The 24,042-nt window shown below is 42.1% G+C and overlaps 1 protein-coding gene across 2 annotated transcripts in view; it reads left to right on the top strand.

The window, feature by feature from the left end:
• Positions 1-14,727: 14,727 nt before the first annotated feature.
• scaf4a (SR-related CTD-associated factor 4a) overlaps positions 14,728-24,042 on the top strand; it is an 87,838-nt gene continuing 78,523 nt past the window's right edge. For both annotated transcript variants that reach the window (XM_072584984.1, XM_072584983.1), the window contains exon 1: positions 14,728-15,004. In XM_072584984.1, coding sequence (XP_072441085.1) covers positions 14,975-15,004 — 30 coding nt within the window. In that variant the 5' untranslated portion in view covers positions 14,728-14,974. The remainder of the gene's footprint in view (positions 15,005-24,042) is intronic.

Raw genomic sequence — 24,042 nt, 5'->3', positions numbered from 1 at the left:
GGGCAGGTAAAAGGCCAGCGCGGGGTGTCCAGGTGGATGCAGTGTGTTGGAGGTGGGCGAAGGGGTCCTCGGAAGGTGGGCGGGAGGCCTGATTGTGAAAGTAAGCTCGGAGGCGGAGGCGACGGAAGAATTGTTCGATGTCACGTCGTATATTAAATTCATTGATGCGTGGACGGAGGGGGATGAAGGTGAGTCCTTTGCTGAGGACTGATCGTTCGTCCTCAGTGAGGGGGAGGTCTGGGGGGGATGGTGAAAACTCGGCAGGGCCGGGAGCTGGGATCTGGTGCGGGTGTGGAGCTGGGAGTGGGGTCGGAGCCAGTACCTGGAGTGGGTGTGATGGTGGGGGGAATGGGGGTGGAGGCATGAGCTGGGGTAATGTTGCCCTCGGGGTTCTGGGGTGTGGGGATAGTGACAGTGGGGTCTGTGGGGGGCGTGTCAGCAGAATGCAGGTGAGTGGCGCTGGTGGAGGCGGAAGTGGTGGTGATCATGGCAGTAGGGGCGGCGGGAGTCACTGAGCATGTGGCATCAGCGATGATGTGAGGGCCGGAAGTGGCTGTGGGAGAGGCCATGATGTGGGCTGAAGTGACATCATCACTCAGCGTGGGGGTGGTAGCTGCGTCAGCCGCATGGCTAATGGCGTTTCCGAGGCCAGGGGAATCTGCTGGAATGTTTGAGGAGCGCTGGTTATGGAGGTGGGTGGATAAAAGTTTGTTGTACTTACAGTTTTTGATGTTTGAAATGGAATTGAAATACTGTTTGTTGAGAGTATGAATTCTCCTGTGGATGTAGTACAGAGTGGGTCCTTTGCAATTCTGAGAGAGTGTGGCCCTCAGCTGAGGCAGGGCTGACTGGAGAGAGGTTAGGTGACGGCACATTGCTGCAAGCGTGGAGCGGAGGATCCTGAAGGAGAACTGTTGCTGGTGTTTTTGAATCTATAGTCTGTACTGTTTGTCCTGTTCGGGTCTGAACTCTGCTGGTTTAAAGGTGGTCCGGAGTCCGTGTGGGATGAGTTGGTTACGGAGGCATGCACTGAGGAAGCAAATGTGGCTGTGGTACCGAGTTTGTTTCACAACATGGTTGAAGAGCTTCAGAGCAGAGGAAATAACCTGGGAGTTGCAGTGGGAGAGGGACTCCCTGAGATTCTTGTAGAGAGAGGAGGAAAATTTCTTCAAGGCAGGCATCCTCTACTTGGTAGTGTGGATGAGCAGAGGGATCTTGGTGTCCATGTACACAGATCTTTGAAAGTTGCCACCCAGGTAAATAATGCTGTGAAGAAGGCATATGGTGTACTGGGCTTTATTGGTAGAGGAATTGAGTTCCGGAGTCCTGAGGTCATGTTGCAGTTGTATAAGACTCTGGTTCGGCCTCATCTGGAGTATTGTGTGCAGTTTGGGTCGCCATACTACAGGAAGGATGTGGAGGCATTGGAACGAGTGCAGAGGAGGTTTACCAGGATGCTGCCTGGCATGGTAGGAAGATCGTATGAGGAAAGGCTGAGGCACTTGGGACTTTTCTCATTGGAGAAAAGAAGGTTTAGGGGAGATTTGATAGAGGTGTTCAAGATGATTAGGGGTTTAGATAGGGTTGACATTGAGAACCTTTTTCCGCGTATGGAGTCAGCTGTTACTAGTGGACACAGCTTTAAATTAAGGGGTGGTAGGTATTGGACAGATGTTAGGGGTAGATTTTTTACTCAGCGGGTTGTGAGTTCATGGAATGCCCTGCCAGTAGCAGTGGTGGACTCTCCCTCTTTATGGTCATTTAAGCGGGCATTGGACAAGGATATGGAGGTTATTGGGCTAGTGTAGGTTAGGTAGGCTTCGGTCGGCGCAACATCAAGGGCCGAAGGGCCTGTACTGCACTGTATTTTTCTATGTTCTATGTTCTATGTTCTATCCTTGGAATCATGTTGGTAAATAATTTCTACACCTTTCCAATTTAGGAGGCAATTACTTAATGATATTGTCACTGGACTAGTGATCCATAACTCCAGGCCAATGCACTGGGACATGGGTTTAAATCCCACAATGGCAGATGGCAAAATTTGAATCAATGACAATCTGGAATTAAAAGTTAGTCTAATTGTAACATTGGCATGAAACATTTGGCACAGAAAGAAATCTGCTGCCTTCACCTGGTCTCGTCTCAAGAACCATAGCAATGTGATTGACACTTAACTGCTTTCTAGATAATTAGGGATGAGAAATAGATGCTGGCCGAGACATTCATGTACATTAAAAAAAACTTTCATAAAATGCAATACCCAACTCTGGACACAATGCTTTGAGGCTGATTGTAATTTTCATGTTTTTTTTTAGTTGATGACCCCTATTTACCGATTTTGTGGAGGACTAAACACCAGAGAGATTTGGGGCTCAGTTGCAAGCACAGACAGGTGGTAGAACCCTTTTTTATTCATTTGGGAAAGTGGGTTTCACTTGTTGGGCCAGCATTATCCTTCCCAGTTATCCTTGAGAAGATTGTAGTGAGCCGCTTTCTTGATCTGCTGCAAGATAATGCTGGCGTATTTAGACCCAAAATGTCATTAGGGAGGGCATTTCCTGATTGTATGAGTAAGGACTGATACGGAGCAAGCAGGGTAGGGAGCTTGCCAACTAAAAGTGTGTTGGTCCAAGTGCCTACTTCTTGCACTTTTAAAGGCAGATGTGCAAATTCATACATACCATAGATATAGACAAAAAAGTGGTGGCTATAAACAACACAAGAAGTGGAGAAATGTTTTTTAAATGATAAAGGGGGAGCACAGTGGCTTAATGGTCAGTACTGCTGCCTCACAGCACCAAGGACCCGGATTTAATTCCAGCCTCAGCACATTCTCCCCATGTCTACATGGGTATCCTCTGGGTGCTCTGGTTTCCTCCCATAATTCAAAGATGTGCAGGTTAGGTGAATTGACCATGCTAAATTGCCTGTAGTGTTCAGGGATGTGCAGGTTACATGCATTCATTAAGGGTAAATGTAGGATAAAAGGGGAGGGGAATGGGTCTGGTTGGGCTACTCTTTGGAGGGGTTGGTGTGGACTTGTTGGGCCGAAGGGCCTGTTTCCACACTGTAAGTAGTCTAATCTAATCTAGGCTTACTTCACAATTCACCAAAGCTATTGGTTTTTTTTAAATCATCAGAGAAGTAAGAGGTGACTTGCTTCAACAGATAGAAGGGAGGAATGGCTGGAGGTAGAAGACATTGTAAGCAGATGAGTAATTTCTACAAGAACCTGCATCCAGTACAGGAAGAGATTTAATGACCTCCTGCTTGAGGAGAGATCAAGAGTTGCGAACTGGAAGCCCAGCTTGGATTAGAAGGCACATGTGAAATGTGAGGCCTGATCGCCAATCTAGGCTTGGAACACATGCTTCGATCACAGTACACCAAAATTCCATGCTCAGTGAAGAGTGAAGGCGGACTTCCTTTCAGCATCTCAGAATGACTGTGTAGATAGAACATAAACATAGAACATTACAGCGCAGTACAGGCCCTTCTGCCCTCGATGTTGTGCCACCCTGTCATACTAATCTGAAGCCCATCCCACCTATACTATTCCATGTACGTCCATAAGGCTTGTGTGAAGCTGCACTTGTCTGTTCCTGCAGATGTGGATGCTTTTCAGCACCGTACTGTCAGTGAAGGACGATGAGGAGGCCATGGACAGCAAATGAATCGCAGGAAGATAGCCTGACACTAAGCAGGGTGGAAGCAATGGAGAGTAAGTACAGCGATGGTTATGTTCATTGTTCCTTTGATCATGTTTAGCCTGTAAAGGCTTTCAGCACCACTAGAAGTCCTTGAGCAAGGGAACACACCTGGTTGATTGAAGGATCAACTATTTTATTTAACTGATTTCTCTCCAGCAGGAACAGGAGCAGATGAAATCAAACAGAGAAACTTACAGAAAATAGACCAGGACTCCAACTACTCTAGAAAGCTCAGAAGCTGGAAAATCATCTTGATTCTGCATGACTTTATTCCAGCATGCCATTCATGAATGGTTGTTAATTAATAACCCTGAATGGTTATTAATGGATTTTGTTGTGTCACCCATTCTATGTTCAATAGGTAGATGCACAGGACGGGGTAACAGAGGAAATGATAACTGTGACCATTTCCACTTGAAGGAGTTAGGATCGGCTGACCGATGCTCAACTTCATGCAGATGATGAGCCAACACTTGTGTGTCTTCAGCAGAGAGGCAGATATTTCACAGTACCACCAAATATCTGTCAGTTTCTGCCCTTGCATAAACAATGGAAGAGTTTATCCATGCCATATTTGGTGTCATTTCTCTGGCTTGTTGGCATTTTGTGACCTTTCTTGGGAAACCACAGAGTTTTGTGGAGAGTCAGGTGGAGTGGAGCATCAAGTGGATGCAGGGTGCCATAACTCTGGGACAGATCTATTCCAATTCATCTAAAATTGACCACTCTTCAAAAATCTACATTTTACTATAGAATGCTCATTAATCTTTTGTATAGCAATGTTGAACCTTATGATGCATTGGTCAATGTTCTCTAAGTGATATTCTGCTGATAGTTGATCCCCCCACGTTATTTGCTAGATCCAAATACTGTAATGATTGGGCCAGAAACACTGGCCTGGTACAGACTTTCCTTAAAGATGGGCCTTGAAGGGACAGGGGTGCATTGACATGTCAGCAAATAATATTTCATTTTAATTTAATTTTGATAAGCTTCCTTTGTAAAGATATGATGATGTGTAATCAGATGTGGTTAAATGATGCCAGAGTAAATAGTCCCGTTGGAAACAGAAACATGTTGAAATTTAGCATTCAGTTTGAGAAAGAGGAAAGTGAGTCAGAAGCAACTGTCCTAAGCATTAATAAGGGTAACTGCAAAGGAATGAGGGCAGAGCTGGCCAGATTTAAATGGGGAAGAAGGTTAGCAACAAAGACAGTTGAGGATCAATGGCTGATGTTAAAGAGAGTAATTTGTGGCTCACAGGAAAGACATGTTCTAGTGGGGAAGAAGGATTCTGGGAAGAAGATAAGTCAACCATGGTTAAGCAGGGAAGTCGAGGACAGCATCAAATTGAAAGAAAAACTTACAATGTGAAAAAGGTTAGTGATAAGCCGGAGGATTGGGTAAGTTTTAAAAACCAATAATATATGATCATATAAAAAGGGAGAAAATAAAATTTGAGAGTAAGTATACAAGAATCTGCATCAAGGCAGACAGGAAGCTCTTCTTTAAATATGTAAAGAGAGAGAAGACAAAGTGAACACAAGTCCCTTAGAGGATGAGGCTGGGGAAATCAGAGGCGTAGCAGACAGCGAGAAAGGTTACCTCAGAGCACAACGGAATCTTGATCAGGTGGGCCAATGGGCCAAGGAGAGGCAAGTGGAGTTTAATTTAGATAAATGTGAGGTGTTGCATTTTTGAGAGTCAAATCAGGGCAGGATTTATACTCTTACTGGTAAGCTGATAGGGACTGTTGCTGAACAAAGAGACCTTGGAGTGCAGGTTCATAATTTCTTGAAAGTGGAGTCACAGGTAGATAGGACAGTGAAGAAGGTGTTTGGTATGCTTTCCTTTATTGGTCAGAGTATTGAGTACAAGAGTTGGGAGGTCATGTGCGACTGTACAGGACATTGGTTAGGCCACTTTTGGAATACTGCATTCAATTCTGGTCTCCCTGCTATAGGAAGAATGTTGTGGAACTTGAAAGGGTTCAGAAAAGATTTACAAGGCTGTTACCAGGGTTGAGGGTTTGAGCTAGAGGGAGAGGCTGAATAGACTGGGGCTATATTCCCTGGAGAGTCGGAGGCTGAGGGGTGACCTTATAGAGGTTTATAAAATCATGAGGTGCATGGATAGGGTAACTAGATGTCTTTTCCCTTGGTGGGGAGTCCAAAACTAGAAGGCATAGGTTTAAGGTGAGAGGGGAAAGATTTAAAAGGAACCTAAAGGATAACTTTTTCACACAGAGAGTGGTGTGTGTATGGAATGAGCTGCCAGAGGAAGTGGTGGAGGCTGGTACAATTACAACATTTAAAAGGCACCTGGATGAGTACATATAGGAAGGGTTTAGAGGAATATGGGCCAAATGGTGGCAAATGGGACTAGATTTATTTTGGATATTTGGTCAGCATAGACGAGTTGGACCTAAAAGTCTGTTTCCGTGCGGTATATCTCTATGACTCTATGTCTCTAAATAATGATGGAAAATTGGGAAATGGCAGAGCAGTTGAATCAGGAGTTAAATCTTCGTCAGTAGAAGACTCTGATAGCATCTCAAATTTACTAAATTCAAGGGGCAAAAGGAGGAGAGGAAAATAGTTTCATAACCATCAATGGAGAAATAGTGTTAGGGAAATTACTGGAATTCAAGTCTGATAAATCCCTCAGACCTGATGGGATGCATCCCAGGATACTAACAGAAGTAGCTACAGAGATAATGGATATATTGTTAGTGAATTTTCTGGAATCCTAACATTCCGGAAAAGTCCCAGAGAATTGGAAAACTGCCAATGTTACACCTTTATTTCAAAAGGGGAGAGAACACATTGGTAACAATAGGCCAGTTAGAATATCTGTTGTTGGGAAAATGTTCAAGTCTATTTTAAAGGATGTAATAGGATAGCATTTATAAATGCATAATAGGGCAGACTCAGCATGGTTTCATGAAGGGGAAATCATGCCTGACAAATTTATTAGAATTATTTGAGGAGTTAACAAGCAGGAAAGATAAAGAGGAAGCAGCAGATGTGATATGTTTGGATTTTCAGCAGTTTTGGATAAGCCACCACACATACTGAATTAGAGTCATAGAATCATAGAGATGTACAACATGGAAACAGACCCTTCAGTCCAATCCGTCCATGCCGACCAGATATCTCAACCCAATCTAGTCCCATCTGCCAGCACCCGGCCCATATCCCTTCAAACCCTTCCTATTCATATTCCCAGCCAAATGCCTATTAAATGTTGTAATTGTACCAGCCTCCACCACATTATCTGGCAACTCATTTCATACACGTACCACCCTCTGCGTGAAAAAGTTGCCTCTTAGGTCTCTGTTATATCTTTCCCCTCTCACCCTAAACCTATGCCCTCTAGTTCTGGACTCCCCGACCCTAGGGAAAAGACTTGCCTATTTATCCTATCCATGCCCCTCATAATTTTGTAAACTTCTATAAGCCTCCGACGCTCCAGGGAAAACAGCCCCAGCCTGTTTAGCCTCTCCCTATAGCTCAAATCCTCCAACCCTGGCAACATCCTTGTAAATCTTTTCTGAACACTTTCAAGTTTCACAACATCTTTCCGATAGGAAGGAGACCAGAACTGCACGCAATATTCCAACAGTGACCTAACCAATGTCCTGTACAGCCGCAATATGACCTCCCAACTCCTGTACTCAATACTCTGACCAATAAAGGAAAGCATACCAAACGCCTTCTTCACTATCCTATCTACCTGTGACTCCACTTTCAAGGAGCTATGAACCTGCACTCCAAGGTCTCTTTGTTCAGCAATACTCCCTATTGAATTGAATTTATTACTCTTCACAACTGTTATGTATTGACTTCTTTCACTGATATCTCCCAAGACCTTTCCCAGCATGGAGCCAGTTGATTAAGGCACTTGTGAATCTATAGGACAGGATCTGTGGTTTGCAAACTAAATGTGCAGTTGCAGATGTTCCAAACATCATTGGGTAAACTTAGTTATGTGACACTGAGCTGTGTATCTGTCAAACTCACAACTCCAGCCCTGGACGGAACTCGGAGGGTCAATCTTGGTACCCCCTCCTGCTTATGAAAGCTGGTTTGACTGGATGTAACAACAGTCCCTCTTCTCTCACTCATGCTCTGTGCAATTACCTTGTGAGCGCAATCACTTCAAATCCCAATGACTGGTAGATAGAATGTCCTAATGTTGACTACCTCAGTACTAATATAATCACCGTAGCGGTGTTTATTAAAAGAATAAATCTGAAATACCAATTCTTACTAAAAGAGTTAAACCACAAGATCTACAGTTTAACCAAAATAGTGTTAATGAGTCCAAAACTTAGAATCTTCAGATATTAAACATGAATTAACAGATGAATTACGATTGATTGTAAACTATAAATTACACATTGAGTTGGCTTGACAGTTCACTCAGCATTTATATCATCAATCTCAATCACAAAGTCTCCCTAATGTTATCATCCTTGTGAATTTTACTCTTCCCTTTCTAAGATTTAGTCTAATTCCCAGCTGATAGCAGCAACAGCCAACACCACATTTCCTAGGTGCACTCTTCTGTAAGGGCATGTTCTGTGTTCTTTCAACCAGTTTGAGACCCCAGAAATTTTGATTTCCAATCTTTTAGCTTCCTTATAAAGAGAAGAACATAGAATAGTGCAGCTGAGGAACAGGCCCTTCAGCCCAATGTGTCTGCACCGACCACGATGCTGTTCTAAGTTAATCCCATCTGCCTGCGTGTGGTCTATCCCTTGTATTCTCTACCTTTTCATGTGTCTGACTAAATGCCTGCTAGTGAAGGTAGCAGAAGCAGATACAATTAGTTAATTGTATCTGCTTCTGCTACCTTCTCTGGCAGCGTTTTACAGGTACCTATTGCCCTCTGTAAAAATAAACTTGCCTCACATATCTCCTTTAGACATGCCCTCTCTCTTTAAATCTATGCTCCCTAGTATTTGACTTTCACCCTGGGGGATAAAACTCTGACTATCCGTTCCTTTCATTTTATATTCTTCTATCGGGTCGCCCATCAGCCTTCGATACTCTAGCAAAAGCAATCAAGTTTATCCAACACTCCTTGTAGCTAATGCACTCCAATCCAGGCACCTTCCTGATAAACCTCTTTTGCACCCCATCCAAAGCCTCCATATCATCCCTATTGTGTGGTAACCAGAACTGCACCTAATACTCCAAATGCGACTTGATTGACATATACAGCTGCAACATGATTTACCAAATTGTATACTCAGTGCCTGACCAATGAAGTCTAACATGCTATTTGCTGCCTTTACCATCTCATCCACTTGTGTTGCCACTGTCAGTGTTATGGACTTGCATTACAAATCCTTTTGTGTATTAATGTCCTTAAGGATCTTGCCATATACTGTATACTTTCCTCTTGCATTTGACCTTGCAGAAAACACCACTTTTTCACGCAGAGGACGGTGTCTGTATGAATGAGCTGCCAGAGGAAGTGGGGGAGGCTCGTACAATTACAGCATATATCTGGGTGGCATGAATGAGTTGGACTGAAGGGTCTGTTTCTGTACTGTACATCTGACTCTATGAAATCACACTTGTCTAGGTTAAACTGTTGAGTGAACTTCCTTTCTCTGTTTAACTTTTCAATTAGGGTCTGTCTCAAAACAAGTTTTGAAACCATGAATTCCATCCTGGAATATTGTGAAAATAACTTTTATTTGAGGGATGCAGCATTGCAGGCAAGTTGACTGTTACCACATCTCTAAATGGCCTGGCAAAGATAGTACTGAAAAGTTATCTTGGATAGCTGCTGTCCATAATGTGTAGGTACAGCCAGGGTCCTGTTTCAGGATTTTGACCTAATGACAGTGATGAAATGACAAGATAACTTCAAGTCTGGGTGAAGGTGGTGCTGTTCCCATGCGTGTGCTGCCCTTGTCATTCTGGATAGTAAAGATTGTAGGATTGGAAGGTGCTATGGAAGAACTCTGAGTTGTTACAGTGCATCTTGTGGGTGTTGCCACTGTGGTGGTGAAGGAAGTGAATGTTGAAAGTGATGAATAGGGCACCAATCAGTTGGACTGCTTTGTCCTGGATGGTGGTATTTCTTGTTTTTTTCAGCAGTACTCATCCAGGCAAATGGAGAATATTCCATCATGCTCCTGACATGGAAGTGATTGATTTTATATTCAGTTTGAGGGAGAAAAGATTGTTTTTAAACTTAAATAAGGGAATTATGAAGGCAAGAAAACAGCTGAATTGAACTTGAAAATTAGGTTAAGGTGTCACCAAAGATGTTGTGGCAAAAATCAGAAAGGATGTTGCAGAATACACAAAATCAATACGATGAGAAGACACATCATCTGTGGTCAACTAAAGTCTCAAAACAGTATCAAACAGCATGGAACTGTGAACTTGTTAGGAAAAATAAAAATAAAAGTAACAAGGTCTAAAGAGTTCTGAGATGCAGAGGGATCTGGGTCTTTGGACGCATGAATCACCAAAAGGTTAGTATGCAGGCACAGCAAGGTTTTAGGAAACTTCATTGAATGTAATTTATCGCAAGAGAGTTAAATAGAAAAGTAGGGAGATCATGCACCAGGTGCACGAGACACTGCTGAGACCAGATTTGGAGTACATCCCAATGAAGAAGAAACATTCTAAAGGGAGGATGAAGCAACCATGGCTGACCAAGGAAGTCAGGGATAGCATAAAAACAAAAGAGAAAGCAAATAACGTCATAGAGTCATAGAGATGTACAGCACAGCAACAGACCCTTCGGTCCAACCCGTCCATGCCGACCAGATATCCCAACCCAATCTAGTCCCACCTGCCAGCACATGGCCTATATCCCTCCAAACCCTTCCTATTCATATACCCAGCCAAATGCCTCTTAAATGTTGCAATTGTACCAGCCTCCACCACTTCCTCTGGCAGCTCATTCCATACGTGTACCACCCTCTGCGTGAAAATGTTGCCCCTTAGGTCTCTTTTATATCTTTCCCCTCTCACCCTAAACCTATGCCCTCTAGTTTTGGACTCCCCGACCCTAGGAAAAAGACTTTGCCTATTTACCCTATCCATGCCCCTCATAATTTTGTAACCTTCTATAAGGTCTGGGGGATTGGGAAACATTTAAACACCAGAGGATAGTTTTTTAAAAAAGCAATAAGCAGAGGGGTGGGGGAGAGATAAAATTTGAGTAATATTAAAAGAATATTAAAAGTAACTTGCAAGAGTATTTTTTGATAGCTAAAAGGTAAGAGAGAGACAAGAGTAGACATTCCACGTTGGAAAATGTGGCTAGAGAAGTAGTAATGGGAACTGAGGAAATGAATCGGTACTTTGCATCAGTTTTCACAGTGGAAGACACCAGCAATGTACAAAACTTTGAGAGTGTAGTGCCAATCGCTAAGGAAAAGATACTGGGGAAGCTGAAAGTCTGAAGGTGGATAAATCACCCCAGCTAGGTGGACTGCACCCTAGAGTTTTGAAGGAGATAGCTGAGGAGATTGTAAAGACATTGGTGGTGATCTTTCAGCAAACGCTGGAGTCAGGAAGGGACCCAGAAGAGTGGAAAATAGCTAAAGTAGCATCCCTGTTTAAGAAGGGAGGGAGGCAGGAACCTATAGGTTGGTAACCTGACTATGGTCCATAGAACCGTAGAAATGATACAGCAAAGGAGGAGAATATTCATCCCATTTTGTTCATGCTGTCCCAAAGACAGCACAATGCCTTTTCTAATCCCATCTTTCCTATGGAACACCACTTGATTCCACAGCTTTCCAAGGGCAGCCATTGGATCCATTTGGCATATTACTCTGTATCCCATGGGCTTTTAATTTTTTGACAGGGAAACTTCACTCATTCATTTAATGAATCAAACTGCATTCATTCATTCATTGAATTAGACTTAATTCATTAATTCAGGGAATCAAATTTCACTCTTTCTTTAATGATGCAAACTTCATACATTAATTCAGTGAATCAAACTGCATTCATTAATTCAGTGAGTCAAACTTCATTCATTCGATAAATTAACCTTCATTCTTTCAAGTCAATGAATCAGGCAAAACTCATTCGTCAATGGATCAAACTTTTTTCATTCAATCATTGAATGCAAATGCTTTTGTTCATTCTTTGATTCAAAGTTCATTCATTCATTCAATGAATCAAACTTCTCAAACTGCATTATTTAATTCAGTGAATCAAACTGCATTAATTAATTCAGTGAATCAAATTTCACTCATTCAGTGATGCAATCTTCATAATTTCAATCATCAACCAAACCTTATACTTTTAATGTATAAAACTGCATTCATTCATACAATTCATACAATACTTCATTCGTTCATTCAATGAATCAAACTTGGCCCATTCGTTCATTCAAGGAAGCAATCCTAATTTTTTTTTCCATTAATAATCTGACATGCCTCATTCATTCTCTGAATCAACTGTATTTATTAATTCAGACTGGTGGGATCTTATCAAAAGCTTCACTAAAATCCATGTGGACAATATCCACTGCACTACCATCATCGATCTTCTTGTCACTTCCTCAAAAAATTCAGTCAAATGCATAAGATATGATCTTTCTTAACAAAGCTGTGCTGACAATCCCCAACTAGTTCAGGCCTTTCTAAGTGACAGTTTATCCATTTTCTCAGGATTGATTCTAACAATTTGCCCACCACCAAAGTAAGACTAACTGGTCTATTACTGTTTGGCATTTCCTTTGGACTTTGTTTAACCAACAGAACTGTATTTGATTGGAAATTAATCCTGAAAGCAACTGCTATTCCCTTCCAGACCACCTTTAACATGTGGGGAGTAATCCATCCCGATCACTCTACTTGCAAGAATTCCAATGAGGGGCATGGATAGGATAAATAGGCAAATTCTTTTCCCTGGGGTTGGGGAGTCCAAAACTGGGGCATAGGTTTAGGATGAGAGGTGAAAGATATAAAGGATACGTAAGGGGCAACGTTTTCACACAGAGGGTGGTACGTATATGGAATGAGCTGCCAGAGGAAGTGGTGGAGGCTGGTACGATTGCAACATTTGAAAGGCATTTGGATTGGTATGTGAATGGGAAGGGTTTGGAGGGATATGGGCTGGGTCCTGGCAGGTGGGACTAGATTGGGTTGGGATATCTGGTCGGCATGGACGGGTTGGACGAAAGGGTCTGTTTCCATGCTGTATATCTCTATGACTCTATGACGTGTACCGAGGCACAGTGAAAAGCTTTGTTTTGCGAGCAATACAGGCAGATCGCATAGTTAAATAGCATAGCTAAGAAAATAATAGGCAAACAGCGGCAAAAACTAAAACACAGGTACAGGCGAATGCTAAGAGTTTGTGAGTCCATTCAGTATTCTAACAACAGTAGAGTAGAAACTCTGTGTGTGTTCAGGCTTCTGTACCATCTCCCTGATGGTAGAAGTTACAGAAAAAATTGCCAGGGTGAGATGGATTTTTGAGAATGCTGGCAGCCTTTCCTTGACAGCGAGCCTGGTAGATGGATTCTACAGATGGGAGGTTGGCCATTGTGATTGTCCGCACCAAGTTCACCGCTCTCTGTAACCATCTCCGATCTTGAATGGTATAGATGCCACACCAGGCAGTGATACATCCAGACAGAATGCTCTCGATGGTGCACTGATAAAAGTTGGCAAGGGTATTTGCTGTCATGCCAAATTTTCTCAGCTGCCTGAGGAAGCAGAGACATTGTTGGACCTTTGTAACCAGTGGATCCACATGAAGAGTCCAAGAAAGCTTATTGTTGATGACAACTCCCAGGAGCTTGACATTCTCCACTCGTTCCCCCTTTGTGCTGTTAATGTGTAGGGGGGCATAAGTAACATCCTGCTGAAAGTCAATAATGAGTTCCTTGGTTTTGCCGGCACTGAGAGCTACTTATTCAGTTTAAAGCTTATGGTGCCAAATAGAGGGTAGGCTAAACAACAGCAGATGGAGAATTGGGATGAGGAGGGCCATTTAGAGGATGGCAACTAGTGGTGTGCCACAAGGATCCGTGCTGGGTCCACAGTTATTGACAATACATTCTAATGACAGTAATGATTAAAGTGAATGTCCTCCAATTGAGTCACCAGACAACTAGTGAGACAAAGAGTCTGCAGAATGATATATTAGGAGGTTAAGCAAATGGGTAAAACCATGGTAGGGTGAATATCATCTTTCCAGACAGCATAGTTGTAACATCATTTTATACTTTTTAAAGCTGAATTAAATAGATTCTTAACCATAAGGGGGTCAAAATACACAGGAGTAGTCAGGAAAGTAGAGGTCATGATCAGACAGCCATGTTCTTGTTAAATAGTAGAGCAGACTCTGGGGGCCAAATGGCCTACTCTTGCTCTTAATTTTGTATGTTTGATTACTTTGTTGTCTCAGATTGCTTTGCAGTCACTCATTGACATCCTGGATCCCAGAATCATATCTTTGGCTGCAGAAGCGATTGCTGTTCCCCTACGTGTCGAATCCCCTGTCTGTATTGCTTTCCAAATCTTCCTATTTCAACATAAACCTGTAAAGCTGTGCCAAGTGTGATAACATTGGCTATAACTGTATCACATTCGAGAGGCATCAGAAAAATGTGAAATCAGCAACTTAAAAGTGTCAGAGACATTCCGTTTTGAGAGTTGGAAGGCAATTCAAGTGCTTGTGAAAATAGTGATCTTGAATCACTTTTGTTGCAAAATATAGCTGAGGTACAATATGGGATCGATAACCCACCACCCAGCACACTGTGGTCCTCGCATGCGCCCCTTTCATACCCTTCCCCTCTTTCGGATAGAAGCTCACGGTTGCCGGCCTCCGCGTGCGCACTAAGTTTCCCTTGCGCGGCTCTGGCCGGTGTCCGCATGCGCATTAAGCTTCCCTGCACGACGGTTGCCGGTGTCCGCATGCGCACAGTGCGCCTTCCCCATTGCAGGATGCAGACGGTTGCCGGCCTCCGCATGCGCATGGAGTGCCTTCCCCTTGCCTGAGAGCAGACGGTTGCCGGGCGCCACTGGCAGACCTATTCCCAGCAGACAGTGCGGCGATGTTGTGCAGCCGCCGCCATGTTGACTGAGGCGCGTGTGAAGCAGCTTTGGAGGTGAGAGCCGGGACGGGACGAGACGAGACGAGACGAACCGAATCGCGCCGCAGGAACCCGGTTAGGGCCGCAGCCGGAGCTTGGACCTCTGACAGAGCAGAGTGAGCACGGTGACCCTCCCCCCCCTTCCCTCCCCCGGCACCGGCAGCATGGAAGCCGTCAACGCCTTTAACGATGAGGTGAGTGCGAGCAGGAGCCGCTCGGCTGGCCTTTATCTCTCGTCTCCTCCCCGCCGCTGGATGGGAGCAGGGAAAATGTCAGCCGAAACCGAGCTTTATTCTCCTTCTCCCCTACTCCCCCCCCCCCCCCCCTTCCCTTCCTCTCTCAGTAGGCCGTCACATTATTGTCTTAGTGGAGGAGCTGGGTGGGAATAGGCCCGGTGTTGGTGAACAATCAGAAGATGGAGGCGGCGGGCTGAGCGCGGTGCGCCATGGCGGCGGGCCCGCTCTGCGGCGGATACGTTTATTTCGATTGAAGCAGCCGTGTCACCCTCAAGGGCGGCAGCCCGGCCTCTTATTTTGGGCTGGGGAGTGGGGCGAGGCAGGAGTGTCGGCCAGACATTCAATCCTGTCCCCATCTCTCTCTCTCTCTGTGTCTCTTCCTCCGCTTTGCGGTGCGGCATTGCAGCCGATCGCTGTTGCCAGGTCAAGCAGGGCGACAGGCGGTTGGTTGCTATTGTGTTGTCCTATTTGTGTGTGTGTGTGTGTGTTTTAGCGAAAGGTGGAGTCCTGTCAGGCCCGAGAACTGAGTGAGGACAATGTCTCCCTCCGCTCCCTCGACCTGGGCTCAGTTCGCGGTTCGAGGAGGCTGGATCGCGGCCTACACAGCGCCGCGCCAAACCATTCCGTCGACCCTTTTTGGCACCCTTCAGTTTTTCTCAAAAAGTTAGCTTATTTTTATAATTGGTTTGGACTTTCAACCATTCATGTCGTTTGCTACTTCAAACGCGACATGGTTTGAAGTCTGATTTACTGCAGTAACGCATTTTGATCTCTCATGGTCATCAGTCAATAGTATTTACCAGGATTGAACAAAACACCTCAACCAGTACTTCTCAATTTTTGAATTAAGCTTATTGTGTAATTTTTCGATGTTCATGGAAGATAGGCTGTTTAGTTTTAAATAGCATGTATAAGTTGACGATAAGTCCGCTTCTTTAGCACCTCTTTCTTTGGATTGGAAAACACAATTATCGAGATTTCTTTTGTTTGCAGTGTCTCAAATTGTTAGGTGATATGGGGGGTTTTCTATTATTTCTCAGTGGCTTGATCATTTGGTCAGAAGCTGGTGTTATAAAATGGAGGGACTAATACATTAAATCAGTCCTTGTTTTCCAAATGTATTGGAAGACTTTTATTCTACAGTTAAAATCATTAAAACAAAGTTTACTTGTGTTTGTTTCGATATGCCATATTTCAGATCTGACATTTGTCCCCATACCAAAACAATAATTTGACTGTGAGCATGAAAGCAATACACAGATAGAAAGCTAGCATTTGTAGGATATCCAGTACTGCTAAATACTGATTTCTTATTTAGCTGCACCCCCTACTATGTTTGGATTAAAGGAGCTGTGATCATCATTGGTATTTGCTTCAGGTATGTCCTGGGTGCAAATTAATATAAGCAGGAGATGGAGATATTTAAATATTAGGCAGAAATGTGTAGACTGTGGAAGTGGCAAATAAATACTAAGAATGAGTAGAGTTGAGAAGTCACAAGATTTGAGTTATTATTGTCACATACCTAGGTACAGCGAAATGTTTTGATTTGTGTGCAGTACAGGCAGGTCACACCATACAAATGCTTTCAGGGTAATAGGATAGAGCAAAGAATACAATGTTATGGTTGCAGAGAAGGCGCACATTAAATTTAAAATTTGAGGTCCATTCAGAAGTCTAACAACAGGGAAGCAGCTGTTCTTGAATCTGTTTTTACCTGTATGTAAACTATTATATCTTATGCCAGAAGGAAGAGGTTGGAAATGAGTATAACTGGGTTCGGAGTGGTCTTTGATTAAGTTGGCTGACTTCATGAAGCAATGAGAAGTGTAGATGGAATCAACAGGTGGAAGGTTGGTTTGTGGATGGATGAGGCTGCGTTCACAATTCTCTTTTTTTTAATGGGTCTGGGCAAAGCAGTTACCATACCAAGCTGTGGTGCATCTGGATGGAACTCTTTCTATTGTGCATCTACAAAAATTGGTAAGAGTCTTTAATAGATATGCTGAATTTCCTTAGCCTCCTGAGGAAGTAGAGGCATTGTTGTGTTTTATTGACTGTTACATCGACATGGGTGGACCAGGAGTGATTGGTGATCATCACTCCTCGGAACTTGGCACTCCTGACCATCTCCATCTCAGCACCATTGATGTAGACATTCATCTTCCTGAAGTCAATGACCAGCTCTTTTGTTTTGTTGATGTTGAGGGAGAGGTTATCTTTGCACCATATCACCAAGAACTCTCGCTTACAACTGTGGTGTTGTCAGCAAACTTATAGAGAGTTAGGATGAAATTTGGCGACAGCTGTATATATATGGAATATAGTAAGGAGCTGAGTATGCAGCCTTGCAGGGCGTTAGCTTTGCGGATTATTATGGAGGAGATGTTGTTGCCTATTCTTACTGTTTACGGTCTGTGGGCCAGGCAGTCAATGATTCAGTTGCAGAGGGCAGAGCAGAGACCTAGATCTTGAAGTTTGGAAAGAAGTTTGGTTGGAATTATATTTTAGGTGGAACTGTTGTCAGTAAGTAGGGAGTCTGACTTTGGTATTCTTGTTATCCAGATGTTCCAGGAATGAGTGGAAGGAAAGAGTGGAAGAAAGTTTGATGGGAACCTAATGTGAATGTGGATAGGCAGGCTGAAAGCTTCAGGATAGGAATGGAGAGAGTTGGTGTTGAGGTACAGCTGAATGTACTCGTTTGACTTAAAACTGACAGTGTTTTCACATGTTACTGGTGGTATCAAGTGCAATAGAATTCAAGAGTGGAACCTTGCAGGATGCCAAAGGTAAAAATGCTGGATTGAGAAGAGAAGCCTTGAAGTTTTCGAAGTGTGAATACTGGAGAACTTCTGAAAGGAAGCATTGTGCAAATAATCTTATAAAGGTTATTGAGATCCCAATAGAGATCTCTCATGATTAGAGAAAATAAAAATCCAAATTCATTACTCAAAGAATAAATCCACAAGGCTACATATTTTTCAGTAAACTTTATATGCAATGCATTAATAAAGTAAATGTTCTAACTTAACACTCTAGTTAAAGAGGAAAAGGCCACTTGCTCCCTTGAGCTAACTCTGTCATTCAATAAGAACATTTGATTCCTCCACATTACTGCCTGCTGTGAAAACCTTTCATTGTCTTGCTTACCAATAATTTGTCTACTTGATTTATTTATTGTCACACGTACCGAGGTACAGTGAAAAGCTTTGTTTGTGAGCAGTGTAAGCAAGGATGTACAGATCAAAAGACTTAGACAGAGGCATACAGATTACATTGAGCAGATTGTGTGCTAGGCGAAATCAGTTTAGCAAGGTCAGCATTATGTGATGCTAGATTGTCCATTCATCAGTTGACTTAACAGCTGGGAAGAAGCTGTTCCTGAACCTGTTGGTGCGTGTTCAGACTTCTGTCTTCTGCCTGACAGAAGTTGTAGGAGATCACAATTGGGGTGCGATGGGGTCTTTGATGATAGTAGCCTTTCCGCAACAGCGAACCATGTCAATGGAGTCCGTGATCTTTGTCCACCTACTTAACTCATGGAGTCAATTTCATACTCGTGACCTTCACACTTGCTTTCCTGTCTTTCTTGGTATGATCACCAAATTTAGCAGCCATACCGTTAGTTAGTTCTTCCAAGCTATTTGTGTAAGTTATTAAATCTTTAGGTTGCACTTTTTTTGTTCCTTGTGGCGCACCACTTATTATATTAGCCAACCAGAAAATAATCCATTTATTCTGCTGTTTCCTATTATCTCGTGAATCTTCTATCCATGCCAATATGCTAACCCCTACTACACGAGGTATTGTTTTCTGCAATCAACTTTAGCTTCACATTTTTAAAAAAATATAACACATAGTACATACACTGGTACCCTTGTCCACAGCACACATTACTCCTACTTCAAAGAATAATGGTGAGAGTGGAGATAAAAGGGTCTTTTCTGAATGGAAGTTAGTCACAAGTAGTACTCCACAAGGACCACAGCTTTTCACATTGTACATGAATGATCTGGATGAAGGAAATGATGGCGTTCGGCTTACGTTTGCAGATGACACAAAGATAGGTGGAGGGGCATGTCGTATTAAGGAGGTAGGAAGGCTGCAGAAAGATTTAGACAGGTTAGGAGAATGGGCTAAGAAGTGACATGAAATACAATGTCGGAAAGTGTTTGATCATGCACTTTGGTCAGAAGAATAGAGGCGTGGACTATTTTCTAAATGGGGAGGAAATTCAGAAATCTGAAGTATAAAGGGACTTTATATAGTCTAAGAATCTGTTAAAGTAAACTTGCAGGTAGAGTCAGTAATTAGGAAGCCAAATACAATGTTGTCATTCATCTTGAGAGGGCTAGAATGTAAAAGTAGGGATGTACTTCTGAGGCTTATAAAGCTCTGGTCAGGCCAGATTTAGAGTATTGTGAGCAACTTTGCACCCATGTCTCAGGAAGGATGTATTGGCCCTGGAGCAGATTCACGAGAATGATCTCTGGAATGAAATGTTTAACATATGAAGAACATTTGAGGACCTTGCGACCATACTCAGTGGAGTTTAGAAGGATGAGGGGGGATTGAAATGAAACTTACGGAATTCCTATTTGGCCTGGACAGAGTGGATGTTGAGAAGATTTTCTATCGGCAAGAGAGTCGAGGACCCAAGGGCACAGCCTGAGAGTAAAGAGAATACCCTTCAGAACAGAGATAAGAAGAAACTTCTTTAGTGAAAGAGTTGTGAATCTGTGGAATTTATTGCCGCAGAAGTCAGTGAGGCCAGGTCATTAAGTATATTTAAGGCAGAGATAGATATGTTCTTGATTACCAAGGGGATCAAAGGTTATGGGGAGAAAACAGCAAAATGGTGTTGAAAATCCTATTAGCCATGATCGAATGGTAGAGCAGACTCAGTGGGCCGAATAACACAATTTCTGCTCCAGTGGTCTTGTGAGCAATTCCAAAATATTCACATCTCTTTTTGGAAGTATTTTCTGGAATTGACTTGAGTTTTTCATCCGCTTTCCAACTATTCTCCAATGCAGCAAGGTCATGGTGATCATCAGTTATCATTTCAGGTTTCACTTGGCTAAGAGAACCTCCAACTTTCTTTCAACACATTGTGACTATGGGCTTGGGTTTGACTACATTTGTGGTTTGAAAATCAGGGACATCTCTGATTATTTATTGTCTGTTTTCTTTGTCCCAACTAGGCACAGCTCCTAACAGATACTGTTTGTTCCCCGCCCACTCTCTCTCTCTTTCTCTTCCTCCCCTTCTTCTCTTCTTTCCCCCCCCCCCCCCCCCAAACTTCTGAAAGCTCATGATGGTTACTGTGGAAATTTTCTTCAAGTAACAACCTAGGTAAATCTTTGTCTCCTTTTCCTTCATGAACATGAAACTTGAGTTCCCACCTGCATTCTAGTATTAACACTGTTAGTATTTTTTTCTGCTCAAGGTGCAGGATTGGCTAGCACGTATTCTTTTTGTCCCTTGGCGCAAAAAGTTGCAACTATCTCTGTTCCTAAAGTGAACTACTGACCGTCTTTTTCTGAGGTGCTAACACATAAATTCAAAATTGAAAACTCGCTAAGCCTGGCAACCCATTGCATTGCAATATGGCGTGCATTGAATGTTCCAAATAAATGTAAACCATCTGTTGCTTTCAAAATCTAGCCTTCAGACTCTGGGATGCCATTCAATAATTTACATTTCTAATGATGTCAGGACAATTCTCTCTGACTATTACTGATTGTACCCTTATTTACAAGATTGCTTTTAATTTTTTAGCTGTGAGCTTCATAAATTTAAATTTTTCTTGAGGTAAATGTAGGCCACCTGGCTCATCACAAGCCTTGAAATGTCATTTATCAGTGAAGTTTTTTCTAATTCTGAGCTCATCAAATAATCTGAACTGTAATTTTCCGAAATCTGATGAGAGTACCTCAGCCAAGTCTCCAGTTAACGATAATCCCAGCTTTCTTTAATGCAAAACTATTGACTTAGAATAAAACATTTATTAAATCAAGATGTAGAACTGGTTAGCACGTAGTTTGCATTATGAAAGTATAAATGCTTATCCCTCTAAAGAACCGGAAGCAGACACAAGTAAGGTAAACAGCAATAAAAAATGATTTCTCTATGTTGTGATTCATTTCGGAGGACAAAACCTTATTGATCATTTGTGGTTCATTCTGTTAAGGAGCGGAAGAGGTAAAGTCTGATATATTCAGGTGGTTGTCAATCTGGTGTTTTGGCATACACAGCTCACTAGGTGCATGCAGTTGACTATGGTCTTGGCAGGTGCAGCTTGTATAGGAACAGCCATCACCAAGTCTTCTACATACCCTTTAATGAGGACTATCCGGCTTCACATTGGACACAATAGGGGTGTTTCAGAAACATAGAGATGAGCCTTTCCTCAATAGCTCACTTTTCAGCTGGGGAAAGCCTATCTGCAGGTAAAACACTTGAAGAAAGGCCAACATAAAATCCAGAAAGATGATTTCTAAGAAGTGAGTGCAAGCAATTAGCTGAAGTCAGGCAATTTCCCATTTTTAAAATAAAATGTTCTAATATGTTGTTTAATTGATCTCTGAAAGCGTCACCTCCATTGAACGTGAAATGAATAAGATTTTCCATAAACTCAAAATTTGTTTTCAAAGATTTAAATGTGAAGTCTGCTGCATCGCAAATGTTTTTGCCATTAGATATTAAGGGCCTAGGTGGTTATTTAGTATTTGAGTTTTCTGATACTTTGCAATACAGCTGGAGCATTTCAAAATTTTGATTGTTTAATGACATATACAGGTTTGGACACTGGTTATTACTACATAAAGTTCTGACTTCTCCATGATTGAAATGATATTCATACTAGTAGCTTATAGACAGAATGGAGTCATTTCAGAGTCATTGAGCTAGCACAAAACAGTTACATAAATATATGAATATCGCGATTGCTGGAAGAACAAAGAGGAATGATAGAAGGTATTTTAAACTATGGAATATATTACCACAACAGGCCATAACAGTCACTATTATATTCAAAAAGGAAATTTGATAAATATTCAAAGAAAGAATTGAATGAGTTGTGAAGAAAAGGCAGGGGATGAGACTAAAACAAGCATGAGATGTGTGTGTGCATGATGGACCAAATTGGTGTGTTCTGTTTATTGGGGGAAAAAAACTACTTGAAGTGTACACAAATCCTAGACTTGTGGATCACCATCCTTGGTACTAAAGGTTTGCAATGATTGATAAATGTTGCTAAGGAATGTTTATAACTTTCACTAGTATTGTGATATGTTTTTTAAAAACAATTCCTGGGGTGGGGCTGATTCTAGCAATACTGCATTTCTTGTCCATCTTGAGTTTCATTGAGAGTTGAAGAAGATGCTTCACCATTTATCATTGTGATCCTTCCCTATGAAACATTCTGATCTGTCTGCGTGAGCTGCTTTTGACATCAGTGAAGGAATGTAGATCTGTTATGTTGCAATATATGTTACAGGGTGGTACTTGCTTTGAACAGTTGTATCCCGAAGGTCATACATGTCACAATGCACCACTGACAAAGAGTTGATATTGAATTTGACTACATGGTGGTTTAAAAAAAAATGGATCTGTTCTGGTGTGTTGTAGCTTGAATTTTATTACATTCCTGACTTGGATCATCATGGTTGCTGAGTCTTGCGGGATTGGGACATAAACCATTGGTGCAAAATACACTGCCTCTGGTACTCCTGTAGCTGTGATGATATGGCCAGATCAGTTAATCATCTCGTGAACAATTACCTGTGAGATGTTGAGGCATTAGGCAATAATATTGCTGTTTGTGATTGTGAAAGTTTGTTTAGCCACTGTGGGTCATTTTGTCTGCCTGTCTGAGTGGAGCTGAACAGTTGAGCCACCTTAAAACAACCTGACGTGAAGCTATGGTGAAGGAAAGATCTCAACCATCTTCAGGTATTTCAGAAATGGGGTGTGAATTCCAGACATCAACATTAATATACAAACTCCTGATCACCACTCTTGCATTGTAGTGGTATGGAGAAGAGGTAAAACACCACAAGGTGAGATCACCATTACAACTCACTGACATCCCAACATATCTTCACTATTTTAGCCTCTTGTGGATAAAGGGCAGTCATTCCATTAGCTTTGATTGCTTTGGTACCTGTTCCCATCCCATCCTTTACAAACTTGGATGGGCAATTGTTACTTTATTGCCAGTTGTTTTCTGAAGCTCTAGTTCACAATGTTTCTTTGAATTTGAAAATGTTTTATTGATTATCTTATTTTCCTCCAAGCAACCAATTACAATGCCCTGTCACACAGCCTCTTCCAATTCCATGCCCTTTCATCATTGATTCCTTGTATGGCATCTTAGCAATTTTTAAAAATTAAAGTCCACGTATACAACATCCACAAGATTTGCCTGATCCAGGGTGCTTCTTTCTCAAAAAATGCAGTTTGATTAATCAGACATGACCGATTTGGATAATCATTTGAGTTCTCATTCCCTCAATTTGGAATCATTTTTAACAATCCTTTGAAATTGTATAGTTCCTGCTGTTGGGAAAATTAGGATTAATGCATTTTCAGTTCTTCCTTTTTTTTAAACCCTGAAATGAAATTAGTTGTTCACTAATTCACCTGCCTCAAATTGAATCCTCTAAAATTTTGCAGTGGAAACCCAAGTTCTAGGGTGCATTTGCATAATTGTTTATGATACTCTTGCGTATACTGTATTTCTAATTAACTAACGCAAATAGACAACATTTTAAGAGTGACACCTACTCATCTTGGGAAATTCGTTTGAGCAATGAGCAAGATGGTTTTTTGAAAGTAAGCAGCAGATTGAAATGGCTTTTCTTAACCATTACAGCATACTATGGAAATGTTAACAGCTTTTTAAGGTCTCAAAGCATTGTGCATCCTAATGTGGTCCATGGGTGCCATAATGTCAGTATGAGAAATAAAATGGAGTTGCATTTGAGGTGTTA

The sequence above is a fragment of the Chiloscyllium punctatum genome, chromosome 15, assembly GCF_047496795.1.
Source record: "Chiloscyllium punctatum isolate Juve2018m chromosome 15, sChiPun1.3, whole genome shotgun sequence".
NCBI lineage: Eukaryota > Metazoa > Chordata > Chondrichthyes > Orectolobiformes > Hemiscylliidae > Chiloscyllium > Chiloscyllium punctatum.
This window is presented reverse-complemented; position numbering and strand designations above follow the sequence as displayed.